This window comes from Mytilus californianus, unplaced genomic scaffold (genome assembly GCF_021869535.1).
Source record: "Mytilus californianus isolate M0D057914Y unplaced genomic scaffold, xbMytCali1.0.p SCAF_3, whole genome shotgun sequence".
NCBI classification, from domain to species: domain Eukaryota; kingdom Metazoa; phylum Mollusca; class Bivalvia; order Mytilida; family Mytilidae; genus Mytilus; species Mytilus californianus.
In genome coordinates, this window is record NW_026262679.1 from 97,949,315 (window position 1) to 97,965,435 (window position 16,121).

At 32.6% G+C, this 16,121-nt stretch overlaps 1 protein-coding gene across 9 annotated transcripts in view; it reads right to left on the minus strand.

Annotated features, from left to right (window-relative positions):
• LOC127733285 (myoferlin-like) overlaps positions 1-15,667 on the minus strand; it is a 100,723-nt gene extending 85,056 nt beyond the window's left edge. For all 9 annotated transcript variants that reach the window (XM_052242628.1, XM_052242626.1, XM_052242627.1 and 6 more), the window contains exons 1-4: positions 15,473-15,667; positions 15,204-15,259; positions 3,331-3,422; positions 1,755-1,860 (exon numbers count right to left, since the gene is read on the minus strand). In XM_052242628.1, coding sequence (XP_052098588.1) covers positions 1,755-1,860; positions 3,331-3,422; positions 15,204-15,259; positions 15,473-15,569 — 351 coding nt within the window. In that variant the 5' untranslated portion in view covers positions 15,570-15,667. The remainder of the gene's footprint in view (positions 1-1,754; positions 1,861-3,330; positions 3,423-15,203; positions 15,260-15,472) is intronic.
• Positions 15,668-16,121: the final 454 nt, after the last annotated feature.

Sequence of the window (16,121 nt, forward strand, 5' to 3'; positions counted from 1 at the left end):
GTATCACTTGAAGTATTATTTTATAGAAAAGATTTTAAATTTATGTAACAATAATACACTACATATCATAAATATTAAGTAAAGTCGCAACTGGAGTGCGGGAGGTCGTGGGTTCGAACCCCCGCTGGGTCAAACCAAAAACTTAAAAATTGGTATTTGCTGCTTATCCACTAAGCACGCAGCATTTAGGATTAAGAGCAAAGACTGGTCAGCTCGGAGTCAGGATAATGTGTCCAGGTAAGGTGACATGTCTTCCTGCTGACTACCTTGTGAACTAGCAGGTTAAAAAAACCGGCTCAGCGTGTCGGTCTAGTACAAAGCAGGGTTAATATTCATATTACTTTCACATGTTCTCGTCCTAAATATGCAAATTAATTTGACGCTGGACGTTCAGCACCCGTTCATCATCATCATCATCAAGTCGTAACTGGATAATAATACAAAACAGTACTTTAAGGCATTCATCAAATACTTGCATTAATATTACTGAACCAGCTTATAGTGGTCAGGATCAAAACCAACATGTTTTTTTCCTTAGTGTAATTGGACTATGCTTAATTTGAAGGACAAAGATTGAGCTGCACCTTTTTTGAGATTTAAATTTGCCAACTGAAATTTCAGATTTTTTGGGGGTAAAAATATGGAGTTGATAAATGTTAGGATCTTTAAATTGGAAAGATCTGCAAATAACCTTTTTTGCCAAAAAAATATCTGCATGCATAACCTAAAAAATCTATAAAATAACGACAGTTGGTCAAGTTTCAAAGAGAATCTGTTAATTTAAATTTATTTAAGGAAAAATGCATGTAAGTGTTGCATTTCTGTTGCCACTCAATATATTATAGATAACACTTTCATTCATATAATATGTATTGTAGTAATAATAATAATAATGTCCAAAAAAGACAATGTCTTATGTAGAGATAATTTCATTCATAAAATCAAAAGGAATTTGTTATAAAATCTATAAAATCTATGCTTATTGTATGGGTCTATGATACATACAGCTGCCTTTCCTGGCTATACGATATAAATCATTATATAAACTAAGAGAACCTTATTTTAAAACATTTTTACTAGATCAGTAGCCTTTTTCACAAAATTTTTTTTCTTTAAGTTCTACTTAATTTTCACTGTTAAGGACAGTCATAAGATTTTTGGAGAAAATGGCTAAAGAGTTTTAAAATGTCAGTCTTATCGTTAATCTTTATTCAGTAAAATAGTTTTGCACCGATTTTGAACAAATTCAATTATAAAGGCACTATTCATTGCATAACTAGTAGAACCTGTATGTCCAAAATACTTGTTTTAAATGTAACAAAAATTTCCCTATCATTGAATGCAAGAAAAATCTAGAGACTTGTCATATGAAACTCCTTTGTTCAATTCTCTTAGTGATATATGTATCTTATCTTATCAAGTTTTACATTACTGAAAAAATAGTCACTTAAATAGTGTTTCAATTTTTGCTATTTTGAGATTTTTTTTTATAAAACATGCAATATTAAGACAAGGGAATATATCTAACTGTGAAAATGGGGTATAAAAAACTAAAAAAAAGAACCAAAGTACAGTAAAAACTGATAACTGAAAATGTTATACATGTAGTTAATGTTAGAATTCAATCCTATATAGTCAAATGATCATGAAAACACTTTAATTTCCAATTAACCATTGAAAATTTTTCCTTGAAAGTTAAGTGTTCAGCTGTAACTGTGTCTTATCAAACTTTGTATAGAACTTTTAAACTATACCTGTGTTGGCCTCCCGTTGCCATCCTGCATGGTCAGATTCAAATTTTCCGATTGAGCTCCACCTTTCAGTAAATTCCTTAAAGGTACTTTGCATTTTGCTAGTAATCTGAAATTAAAAATATAATTTGATCAATACTTTCTATTCATAAGAATATGTCTTACAAAATCAATGTATCAATTTTTACCTCTTGTTCATTTTCCATCGCTAAAATCATTAGTACAAACTATGTTAGAGATTGAACATTTCCCATCTATAAGTAAAGGATTTTAAAACCAGATGAATAAGATCAACACGTAAACCCCAACCCACTGCAGTTTTATCATGATGAGTTGGTTAATCTAAATGGAGCACAAACTAGATCTGTAAGACAACTTAAAATATTCATTTACTAAAAAAAAGTCCAGTCCAGTACTATTTTCATGAAATTTTCTATGTCTAAGGGATAAAAGTATGACAAAAGTCAGTTAACCTGAAATAAACTGCTCTGCTGAGCGCAGCTGGATACGCCCGCAGAGGTCTAACCCTGAACAGTTGGGGCAAAAATGGACACAATATTCAAGCTTGATACAGGTCTGAATTTGGATTGTAATTAAATATTTGACATACATCTATTATAGGTTTCTGAATAAATGTAGTCAAAGAACTTGAAGTTGGTTATATGAATTGAATTTATATTCAATTAAAGATTTCTTGCTGTTGTGCAATACACTGTGCTGTTGCGCAATACTTAGTAAATCTGTTGTCAGACTATATACAAATAAAATTTATAAAATCCTAAAGGGAGCTTACATCATTAGATATAAACAGTTTACCAAAGTTTCATACGAATTGCTGAAAGCATTTTTGAGTTTTTGTCTGAAAACTGGAAAATCCCCCCTTTTTTAATGAATAAACCCCATAATTCGGAAATGTAAAATCTAAAATTTATAAAATTTTAAAGGGAGCTTACATCAATAGATATCAACAATTCATCAAAGTTTCATGAGAACTGCTGAAAGCATTTTTGAGTTATTGTCCGAAAACTGGAAAATCCCCCTTTTTTTAATGAATAAAACCCCATAACTTGGAAACGTAAAATCTAAAATTTATAAAAATCCAAAGGGAGCTCATGTCAATAGATATAAACAATTAACCAAAATTTCTTCCAAGTTGGTGAAAGCATTCTTGAGTTATTGTCCGAAAACGGGCAAATCCCCCTTTTTTTGATGAATAAAACCCCATAACTCGGAAACGTAAAATCTAAAATTTATAAAAAACGAAAGGGAGCTCACGTCAATAGATATAAACAATTCACCAAAGTTTTAAGCAAATTGGTTAAAGCATTTTTGAGTTAATGTCCGACATGTTGACGACAGACGGACGGACTACGTAAACGGGCGTATAAAAACACTAGCTTGATCTGTAAGTCATCATCATACACTTTTGTACCAAAAACCAGATCAATATAATGTTGGCATAACGAAAATAAAACATAGCATGGACAACAGTGATTTTAAAATGACTGAAGGACAGACATGATTAACACTACAAAAATATTACTCCCTGCTACAATTTCATTCATATACTAATACAAACCTGTTTCTTCCTACTCTTTCCCAGTCTTTGATTTCTACCGATAGTTCATCACTACCGCCCAAGGTTTGACCTTTTAAGTCAAAATCAAATGTCTGAAAGATAAAAACAAATTCTTTTAATACAGAACATGTATATTTTGAAAATTTTAATTTTATACCAGTGTTAACCCCTTCGCCCCCAATCCCGCCTGTAGTCATGATGGCGACTACCATTCTTTGATGGCCCATACTTTTTTAGAACTACCCCAGCTGAACTGTCTTGACAGCAGGGACTTCAACCATGCAATTCATAGTCCATAAACTCTCAGATGTGTGTTTATGAAAATATGACAACTTTAATGGCCTTTTTAGAGTTCAAAAACGGAAAAACGTAAAAAGTAGCCAAAGTCAGGTGGGGGTGGGAGTCTTTTGATGGCCACTTCGTCACTGGTATGGGCTGTAGGTATAAACTATTATCATAAATACATGCATAGGTGGTACAGGAACACAAGGAGGTATAATATGACCAAAAGAAATCTGGTCTGTAAAATCTAGGTCACCGTTTTGACAGAAATCTGTAAAAACGAACATTTAGGCAGACCTGGCTTGCCAATAATAATTCCCCAGCAAGACACTCAAGTCACATTTACTTCCAGTCAGTATGGATGGACTGCTGTAACTATAAGGTAATACCTGAATGACAAAGAAACACAGTTTGGTCAATGTTCACCTCTCAAGGTCGTATTAAAATCGAAAAATAGACTGAAAATGACAATTTTTCAGTAGGGGTGGGTTCAAACCCACCACAAAAGGAGAAGTATACTGGTTTACCTCTCTCAGCTGGTCCATCTGTTACATATTCCTGTTACATTTTTCATAAAGTCAAACCTTTTTAATTTAAATCATCAAGCTGCATCTGGTTATCCCATACAGCTTGACTTGTTTTCAGTTCCATTTATATTCTTCTTAGTGTCATGCACATGTATGGAATTTTTATCACATTTCTTATTGAGCCTGGGTAAAATTATTGAGCAATAACTTATAGAATACAAATAGTTCTGTCAACAGAGGGAGCATCAAAAGAAGAGTCTTTCATCCTATTTAGATATAATTGTACAGTATCTACTACAAATAATTAATATAATAAAAAAAAATATAAGAGATTCTGTCAATCTGTACATTGTATATTTCCTTTAGTAAGCAAATTGAAAGAATGTTTATGATATCCTTTTTTAACAGTGGAACACTAAAAAGTATGGATTAGGAGAGATGAAGAATAAAAATATATCTATAGTAACATTAAGTGGAGACTCTGGAAAAAATGGAGAAGCTTGAGAAACAAGAGTGCACATGCTGAAATATCTCGTCTGTTTTACTTATCTTGAATTAATGTTGAAAGTTTGTAATATGAAGGTTTTACTGCAAGTATCACATAAACTTAACATTATCAATGTTCTATGAGGTCACGTTCAGTTGAACCATGCCAGACAGACATGTTTGGTCTCTTGTGGAGAGTTGTCTCATTGGCAATCATACCACATCTTATTTCTATATGTCTTTACAATCATTCCATACACCAAATATAGGGGTCCTATCTAATAGTACCTCAGAAACAGATCAAACAACAAAATCTTAACATTAACCAATGAACCATGAAATGAGGTCAAGGTTATATGAACCCTGCCAGATAGACATAAAATTGAGAATGGAAATGGGGAATGTGCCAAAGAGACAACAACCCGACCAAAGAGCAGAAAACAGCCAAAGGCCACCAATGGGTCTTCAACACAGCGAGAAAATCCCGCACCCGGAGGCGGGCTTCAGCTTTACAATCATTCCATACACCAAATATAGCTGACCTATTGCTTATAGTATCTGATAAATAGACCAAACCACAAAAAATAAACATTGTCCAATGAACCATGAAATTGAGGTCAAGGTCAGATGAAACCTGCCAGTCAGACATGTACATCTTACAAACATTCCATACACCAAACATAGTTGACCTAAAGCTTAGAGTATCAGAGATGTGGACTTGACCACGTAACTTTAACCTTGATTACTGATTCTTCAAATGAGGTTGAGGTCAGGTTAACCTTACCTGATGGACATGTAGACATTGCATGGAACCCATATACCAAATATAGTTATCCTATTACTCATAATAAGTGAGTATTTCACTTGACAAAAAAACTAATTTTTTTTCAAGCAGTCACTGAGCCATGAAAATGAGGTCAAAGGCAATGGACATATGACAGACAGAAACTTCGTAACCTAAGGTATCTGTATACAAGGTAATAAGCATCCAGGTCTTCTACCTTCTAAAATATAAAGCTTTATACAATTAGTTTACACCGTTTGCCATCACTGCCGGGTTGTATAGGTGCCAAAGCCAACTATCTACCAGAGACCAAATGACGTAGATGTATAGGTCACAGTTCAGTCTTCAGCAATGACCAAAACCCATACCCCATAGCAAGCTATAAAACTTAGAAGGCCCTGACATAACAAAATGTCAACAATTCTAAAAGTCTAGGAAACTAACGAAACAATGAACAGAAAAGAAATATTATAGACAGCAACCTGCAACAACCACCTGACTTTGGACAGGCACAAATGGAATGTGGCAGGATTAAGGTTGTTCTTTTGTGAAAAAAGGGAGCAATTAACCCTATGACCCCAAAAAAAAATCTTTTCACCTATCCTTGTTTATCATCAGTGTGAAGGTTTGCAACTGTTGGTCCCTTTCATAATGAAATAAAAATGTATAAAAAAAATTTTAAATTTACTGAAGCAAAAAATAAATATCATGTATTGATCCTAATTTTGAAATCCTAATACATGTATAAGGTTACAGATGATATAATGAACAATTCTGTCCCCATTTGAACCTCAGTTGAAATGATTATATCTGGCTCAGCAATTTTTCTTCTGATCCTATTTTAAAAATTTAAATCTTTATCAATCAGGCAATAGGATGTTCTTGACATATAGTCGAACTTTTAAGGATCATATATGTGAATATAAATCCTAAAAACAACAACATAAAATGATATAACTTTTTTGTTCACATCCTATTGAATCAATACCCAATTTTTAACAACATTATTTCAAAATATTTTTTTCAAGTTCACAAGGTATGAATAAAATATTTTTCTACAATAGATAGATCAAAGGCGGACAGGTAGAAATCTGTCAGGTAACATAGGTGTGTGTCGATTATGTACTTCCTTATATTTACGTGGGCAGATATAATGAAATTATTAAATTTGTATAGTGAAACCTAGTCTCCATTCAACTTTTATGACAAGGACATTTATATCTCCAAATTGCTTCAAATATTAATGATAAATAGGACATATAAGAACATTTCTAACTGTCATGTATATATTTTTAAGGTATGAAAATACATGTATATAAATACCTTTAAATATCAAGGTCACAGTATAATAATATTATCTTTGTCAATTATTAACTGTCAAATAATCCACAAAGGTATTTGATTCCACCAGAAAACTTAAATATTGAAATAAATCAATATTACTTGACAGTATGTTTTAAGGAATAGTAATGGGGAGACTGTATTTCCTTCTGTAACAAATCTCATCTTCATATTTAGACAATACAAGTTAATTATCATGCATATATCATATAACATCCCAGAATTTATAAAAAAAAAATTCTCAATATGATACTTGTAAAGGGAAATATTTTCTTTCAGCAACTGTTGATTTAAATAGATAGTAGATTATCAGGTTTTCTACACACTGATATAGTAAAATATCAGCCACAAGCCAATAATGTGAACCTTTTTATGGCGAGCGAGCTCAGAGAACAGGCAGTATAACTTCCCATTGTGTTGAGTGGCTGATATTTTATGAAATCATTGTGTAGAAAACTTGATAATCTATTTGTCGTTCTATTGCTTGTCTTCCCCCTTTCATCAGACAGGTTTACTCTTGAGAAAAGTTAGCTTGATAACATCTCACAAATTGTGATGCCACTGATAACTTCTCCTCAAACATTGTGATGTCACTTCTAATGTCTACTCATGGATCAAAGCTGTGATAAAAGAGTTACAGAGCGACTGATCAGGGTGATATAGGCTAAGGGAAGGAAGAAAATGGGCCTTAAAAAGTCGCAATATAATGTGGGTCAAAAGTTTGGCTTCCTTTGCAGTAATTCATAGGCACAAATTTAAAATCTTTTTGTTGTTCCACCCTGACTTTGTCTTTTTAATTAAAATCATTCAAACCCTCTACAGAAAACATCTGTATTCGAATCAATGTCTGAAAAATACACTAGTTTAGTAAATACTAAAGAATTGCAAACTTGCTTTAGCTTTTCTTCCTCTTTTCTACAACTCTCTCTCTTTCTGTTCCTCTCTCTTAGGGTTCCTTTACACTCTATCTCTGACAACAAAGGGTTGACTGAGGTTTATAGATGGTCATCTAGAGCTTCTTCAGTCCAGCAGTTAGCCTCATACTGAGAAGGTGTCCATTTGGCTGTATGGGTTGCATAAAGCTTACTCTCATCCTGTAAGCATGTGGATGTAAATTCAATGCCTCTTGTTGGGAGAGTGCTGTCCTCTTTGCACGCAACAGATCCACTGCCAGGGTAAATTTTAGCCTTACCCAGCTTACCCTAAATTTTGTTAAATGGCAGTCAAAAATTCCTATCCTCTGTTTCATACAAATTACTCTGCAGAACCTACCTATCTGATTCATCGTTACTGTAAATGTGAATATTTTTGCAATTTCAATGCATATTTTATAGTGTGTCTTTCTATGTTGTGATGTTACACTATTGTTTCAGGTAGGGTGAAGGTTGGCGCCTATCCAAACGTTTAAACCCGCTGCATTTGTTTGCACCTTTCTCAAGTCAGGAACCTGTTGTTCAGTGGTTGTCGTTTGTTGCTGTGGTTCATAAGTGTTTCTCATTTCTTGTTTTTTAAATAGATTAGACTGTTGGTTTTCCTGTTTGAATGGTTTTACATGTCATTTTTGGGGCCCTTTATAGCTTGCTGTTCGGTGTGAGCCAAGGCTCCGTGTTGAAGGCCGTACTTTGATGGTATAATGGTTTACTTTTACAAATTGTGACTTGGATGGAGAGTTGTCTCATTGGCACTCATACCACATCTTTTTGTATCTATAAACTTTTTGTGTTATGGTTAATTTCTTGCATCAAACTATAAGTTTGCCCTTCTCGCTAATACTGCCATGACTGTATCTTTATACAAACTATTTGTGCAGGGGATATTTTCGTGCATTTAATGTGATCCTGAAATCAGTGAAAATTTCCAGAAATCAGTACAGATGACTTTCAATCAGACTAACAAAAATAATTGGAGATAACAGGACTACATTTAAATATATAGTGCAAATCTTTCAATTTAAATTTTACTTTGCTATTAAAGGGATTTTGAGATAACAAAGGTCAACTGTACACTGTATTTGACAATGGATGGGAAACATTAATCATCAATCACTCTAGAGACTTGTAGAAAATTCTAAACAAATTTTAAAAATTTTGACCACAAAACAGTATGGAGATACTACAGTTTTAATACAACCATGAAAATTAGACCACAAAGTTTTCTACACAATTATTTTTCCTTCTCTATCTCAACAAACATTGACATAGGTTAAAATGCATGAATAAATGAATAAAATGTTTGTTTTAATGTTGTCAAAATGACAAATGAAAAAAAAATTGAATTTTGATAAATATACTTGTCAATAATTATCATTTTGAGAATTATATATATGTATTGGGACACAATAATACAAAAGCAGGGACACCTTTACTCTGATATATTTTCAACTATATAATTTATTCACCATCTAGGCTTGCAAATTATTGAAATAAACAGGTACATGTCTGAGTGGCTGACCTAAGATTGTGTAACTCTTACAAAATTGCATCACACATTTTTTTAATTGTGAAATATAATCCATACAGGATAAAATATGTATGAGAATTTATAAATGCTAATAATTAGGCTGATGGTCATGTTGGTTTTCTCCTTTTATTCATTTCACATTAAATCATCCACAGGAATTTTAAAGGTTACTATATTGTGTGGATTTTGCTCATTGTTGAAGGCACAACAGTGATCTGTAGTTGTTCTCATCCTTGTCCTTTGGTCTTTAGAGAAATGATTGTCTTAATTAATGGCAATCATACTTCATATCCTTATCTTTATATATTGTAGGAAAAGTAGTTGACATGACACATCTCACACCCTGTATTCCCTTCTTTCTCCCAGTATTCAACAATCCCTTGCTGTTTTTTCCTGTCCCAATTCTTTGATTTTATCACATTTTGTTCTGATTATATAAGAGGTTACACCCTGCTTTCCCTCCCTTTTTTTCTCAATCTACTGCTACCCTGCCTGCCCTCTCAAAATATATGTGTACACTAATTGAAGATGAAAATGACATGCATATTTAGTCATTATCAAATAATCACTGACAATGATTACACATACATGTAAAAGCATATCACTTCAGGCTAATGATGAATGTACTACTGCTATTTGTGTGAAATATTACAAACTGTCCTTTCATGGACACTATGACTGTCAAAATTACCAAATATTTCATAAAATGACTAAATACAAGTACATTTGTACTTAAAATTGTATCATTCATGTGCAATATTTTTTTAACATTTTTATGTGATTAAACAATGGTGAAAACTTTTACTTCTTAACCTACAATACACTTTACATGTTCTATTTGTTATGTAAGAAATTTGTCTGTTTTTAGTACATGTATATTATATGATTAACTACACATTTAGTTTTAAAACATGTGTGAAAGAATGTAATTTCAGAAGGGGAAGGAAATTGCTGTTGCCTATTAACTATTGTAAATCCATTTGCATGTTAAAGTATCTCCATTGAAAAGAGTACACAAGGAGGCTAAAATGCTGTTCTTTCACAAATGAACTTGAATAGCTTGCTAGATTTGATATAATAAAATAATGGTAGAATTGCTAATGAGACAACTATCCAACAATATGTATATATATTGTTCACTTGATGTTTTTGTTCTAATAAACAGGAGATGTGGCACATATGTCAATGAGACAGAAACCCAACGACACCTAAAAAACATCTAGAGTTCAACACACGTCCTTGAAAAATAGACAACGGTCTGTACACTGTGTGAAGCTCCAAATCAAAAAAAGAATATCAAGAGTACACACGCTGAAATGTCTTGTCTGTTTTACTTATCATTGAATTCATGTTGAAAGTCTGTAATATGAAGGTTTTACTACAAGTATCACATACACCAAATATTATCAAAGTTCTTTGAAAATGAGGTCACAGTCAGACGAACCATGCCAGACAGACATGTATACCTTACAATCATTCTATACACCAAATACAGTGGTCCTATCACTTATAGTCTCTGAGAAACAGATAAAATCATGAAAATTGGGTCAATGTCATATGAACCCTGCCAGACAGGCATATACACCAGTTTACATAGTCCATACACCAAATATAGTTGACCTTTTGCTTATAGTATATAGTATCTGATAAACTGACAAAATTATCAAAACTTATCATTGACCAATTAACAATGAAAATGAGGTCAAGGACAAATGATCCCTGCCAGACAGACATGTACTCTTTACAATCATTCCATACACCAAATATAATTGACAAATTGCTTATAATATCTGAGAAAAAGACCAAACCACAAAAACTAAAGTATCCAATGAACCATTAAAAAGAGGTCAAGGTCAGATGAAACATGCCAGATGGACATGTACACCTTACAATCACTCCATACACCAAATAAAGTGGCCCTATGGCTTACAGTATCTGGGAAATAGACCAAACCACAAAATCTAACATTGTTCAATGAACCATGAAATTGAGGTCAAGGTCAAATGAAACCTGCCAGTAGGACATGTACACCTTACAATCATTCCATACATCAAATACAGTTGATTTAATGCTTATAGTATCTGAGATGTGGACTTGACAACATAAATTTAACCTTGACACTGACCCATGAAATAAGGTTAAGGACAGGTGAACCCTTACTGACTGACATGTAGACATCGCAAGGAACCAATATATATAGTTATCCTATTACTCATAATAAGTGAGAATATCACTTGACAGAAAAACTGTTATTTTTTTTCAAGCAGTCACTGAACCATGAAAATGAGGTCAAGGACAATGGACATATGACAGACCTAAACTTCGTTACATCAGGTATCTTTATACAAGGTATGAAGCATCCAGGTCTTCTACCTTCTGAAATATAAATCTTTATACAACTAGTTTACCCCGTCGCCACCACCAGATTGTAATCCTTTTGTCTCGCTTTCTGAGGAGAACAATTAAGAGATAAACCAAAGACAACCACAGGTATATGAATATTTGGGGGGTAAAACATGTTCTTGAAACACTCAACCCCCTTGTAACTAGCAAAATATTAATAGGCACATTGAAGATCATACAATAAAAAAATCTGTCAAGTAAAGGTTGTATTCCAATACAATATGTACTTCTTTTTTTTTCTTTATAAAAGTTGATTTATTTTATATGTAATGCTAGTTAATATGTCTACAGGTCCACATAAAACTTGTGACCTGTATTTTTTTTTTTTATTTTTTATATGAAATTCTGAATCCTATTGGTGCATGATACTGCATGCTACCATTTCCGGTTGTACTTATTTTTTACTAAACAATACTTGTAGGTTAAAATGAAAGAAAATTGTTATCAAGGGTGTGATTGAAATATCAATGAATTGTAGAGATATTAGATTGAAGTATAAAATGCATGGGTGTATTTACACAATTATCTACAGTATTTACAACCCACACTTATGTAAATTTAATATATCACAGATTACAATTCAAATCTGTTGACTTATCATAAAAAGTAAACAATATCCTTCATAGAAATATTATTTGAATTGTCCAGTTTTAAATCAAATGTGGCCATTAAATCATTACTGCTAAAAAAAAAATTATCAAACTAAATGACCAAGCCTGAGTTTCAAAAAAAAATCTTACTTGGGAAAAAATTTATCATTAGTCATGAACAACCCAGTATACTTAGCATCAATTTTAGTTGTAAGATTTTTTGTAAAATGTAGGCCAGAGAAGGAATGTATTCATTGTATTTGCCTATTTTCAGAACAGGCATTCACAACTGGCCAAAAATGGTTAAAGAATGCTGCAAAAGTTAAAGAGCCCAAGGATCTAAAAATTAAACATTTCATGAATTTATGAATAAAGGAATATTATCTTTAATATTACTGGAAAATTGCTATGGCCTCAACACAATTATACATAACTTGTATGTGAATTTCATTTCATTTTATGCTTGATTTCAGGTACCTAATACTACATGGTTACAAGATAACTTTCTATCATCATGATCATGTTTATGTTACAATGTAAGCTGCAATAGCTGTGGTATTTACATTGTAATAAGGATTACATATATAAAAGAACACATGAATCTACATAAAATTGACTAGACATGTTATATGGAGGTATCTACAGATATGTAAAAGATACTTATACATATAGTGTCACACCTGAGTTGAGATGATGTCATTAATAACAATTTCACAGGTAAATAAAGCAAAACTGTTTCCTTTGGCCAACACGCCAAATTTAATGTAAAAGTAATGTTCTTGAATATTTATTATTGGAATTACAATTTTAATTTTAGTTTTTCCCACTGGAGCAACCCAGTAGAATACCCACACCAAACTTTTTTTATTTTTTCTAAATGTGAAAAGAATGTTTATTCTTTAAAATTACTTGTTGACATTGATGAAAATTTAAACTATATGATTATCACATCAAAATATCACTTTTGTATAAAATTAAAGAATATTTGCCTATACACATAATGCAACTGTTTTATAATTCATATATTCTACCATTCAAAGACTATTGTAGTTCAGTTTGGGTAAATGTATTACAAAAAGATGCCGATAGAATTACGAAACTAAAAGAAAATTTTACACTTAATCCATTGGATGTGTACATAAGATGCATCCAAGTAGTGAAGGATTTATACATGTATATCATACATATTTAAATGATAAACTTGAATGATAGTTGCAATACCAAGTGCATGAAAGTATGCACCTTGTGTACACATCCAGTGGATTAAGTGGGGTAACCCCTGCATGAAAGGGTAAAAAGGGTTCAAAGGGGCACAACTCATTACAATGCCACATCTACTTCCTTTAACCCTAAACTAAGTCAAAGGGCAAATTAACAACTTCATGTAACAAGGTGAACTTGAAAATGTAAACAATTAATGCTAACAGGGACTAAAATCAACGTGACACAAAATTATAAAAGACTTATAGCATAGTTATAGGTACCAAAGTATGCTTTGTGGTCACAGGAGGGGGGAGGTAGGACCTTTATCGGGACTCCCGGATCGGGTGTTTTTAAGCTCGGGATTTCGGGATTGATCCTTTCAGGATCCAGGAATTCTTTTTTCGAATTTCGGGATGTCGGGATTTAAATTTTTTTAAATTCGGGACCTCGGGATTCCATGTTTTTAAGCCCGGGATTTCGGGATTAGGAACCCTCCTACCCCCCTCACAGGACAATCATCCCTTTATTCAAAGTGTTACATGTATGTTGATCACTATCTCAATATTATCTCTACCCCACTAATTTTTTTTCTCCAGAAAACCATCCAAATATTTTTGCATAAAATTTTATTTAGCAACAACACACTCAAGTAGAGAAGCTGTGGGTTCCATCCCAAAAAAGTCATATCAAAGACTAAAGTTGATATTTGCTACTTGTTTGCAGATATTTAAGAATAAGGAAAAAGACTGATCAGCTCAGCAGGGTCAGAAGTATGTCAGGGTAGAGGACAGTTTTTTTCTAAAGTAATGTTAACTTTTGAACTAGCATATAAAAAATCTGACTCATCATGTTGGTCTAAAGTCAAGATTGGTAAATTCTTCTGTCTGCTGTGTCATGTAAATCTGTGCATTTCACCAGAGACATATATATTGTACAGTATATAAATGTCTCTGATTTCACAGACATAACTTTAAATTAATATAATAATAAGGACATGTGGTATGATTGCCAACTGAGAAAACTAACGGCCTAATTTATAACTAAAAAATTTACGAAAAAAAAATATGACAGGCATGAACCAACAAACAACCTCTGAACTACAGGCTCCTGACTTGGACAAAATAATTTCTGTCTAATATTGTGGAAACAGGTAAAATCCTCTACATGTATTTGAGATTTTTTGCTAACATATAATACAAAATATTGGCAACTCCATTTGAAGGAAGCTTACAGGAATCAAAGATCCATATGAGGAAATCTGCATAAGCATAGAATTTAGTGCAACATGATCTAAAGACTTTTTTATCATTTCTTTAACATAGCTTATATTTAATCCTTTTCGCTGATTAACAATATAAATTTTAATTAAAAGGCAATTTTTAATGACATCTATATAAATAATGTTAGATCCAAGTACATGTATCCTCGTATTATGGGTTTTCGTGCTATTAAGAATGCATTGTAACGTCACAATTTCCATTGAAAAAGCATGCATAGTACAAATTCATATGACGTACTAAATCATATGATCAGCATGATCTGGCCATATTTTATTTTATTTTTTCATTTATCTATTATGTTTGAAAATTCTGGGCACCATGATTAGCAAAATAAATATTTGTTGTTATGGATCCCCCAGATTCCCCAGCAATTCTGCAGTTTATGATGAAACAAGTACACCTATAACATGTACATAATGTCACAACAAAGATGTACATAAAGAATGACAAGTAGGAAACTAAACAGGAAAACATGAACTATTGTAGCTTGTTACTTAATAATACTGTTTTCATTTACCTCTCCCCAGTTAGGATTTAATGATGACTTTTGAACTTCAGTTTTTTTCTTTTCACCTGGAATATAAGAGTAAAAGTATGCATTTTATCAGGTGCACTTTCCATGTACTTTAACAATGCACCATGCAAATTAACGCAACCGTTTAATATGACATTTCATTTTTTTTACACTACCGGCATTTTACGAATGTGTATGTACTGTAGGTAAACAGGTGTATTCATTTTGGTTGGATGCACTCGGGAAATTTAACAAGTTTGCAACTTACTCACCTTTAAATTCGATGGAGGTATACGGGTCGCTTTCTCCAAACTTTTCAACGTTCGGTACATTAGTAGCACCTACTACAATTACTTGAAGCATGGACATTTTGTATATCCTAAGAATTCACTACTTCATCTTACATCGAACGTCCACACCCTCGGTTGTAACGGTCTACACGAACCAATTTCCTGATTGTTTATTGATGAGTGTCATCCGAAATATTCCGAATGATTCACCCACACAACTTCAAATGCCGCGAAATTTAAAAAGCATTAGCACGAAGTGAACCTCTATGAACGCACCACTCAGTGAGCGTGGGCGTCACTGAAAGCACCATTTATTGATATTTAGACTGGTGATATTATTGACAGTATTTTTTACCCGCGAGACGAGTGACCTGGTTATTATTTTTTTCAAATCATAACGAATAAAAATAAATTTACTTTAGAGAAAGTATGGTCACCAACTACAATATACATATATAATAAACTATACATGTTCCTCTCGTAGGACTCTTTAATAAAAAAAATAAATAATATAAAGCGGGTAAAGAAGGAAAATCATATCGAGATAAAATACAAGTGTTTCAAAAAGCATAAGTGGACCATTGGTATATAAAAAAAGGTAAAATCACAAAAATACCGAGCTCCGAGGAAA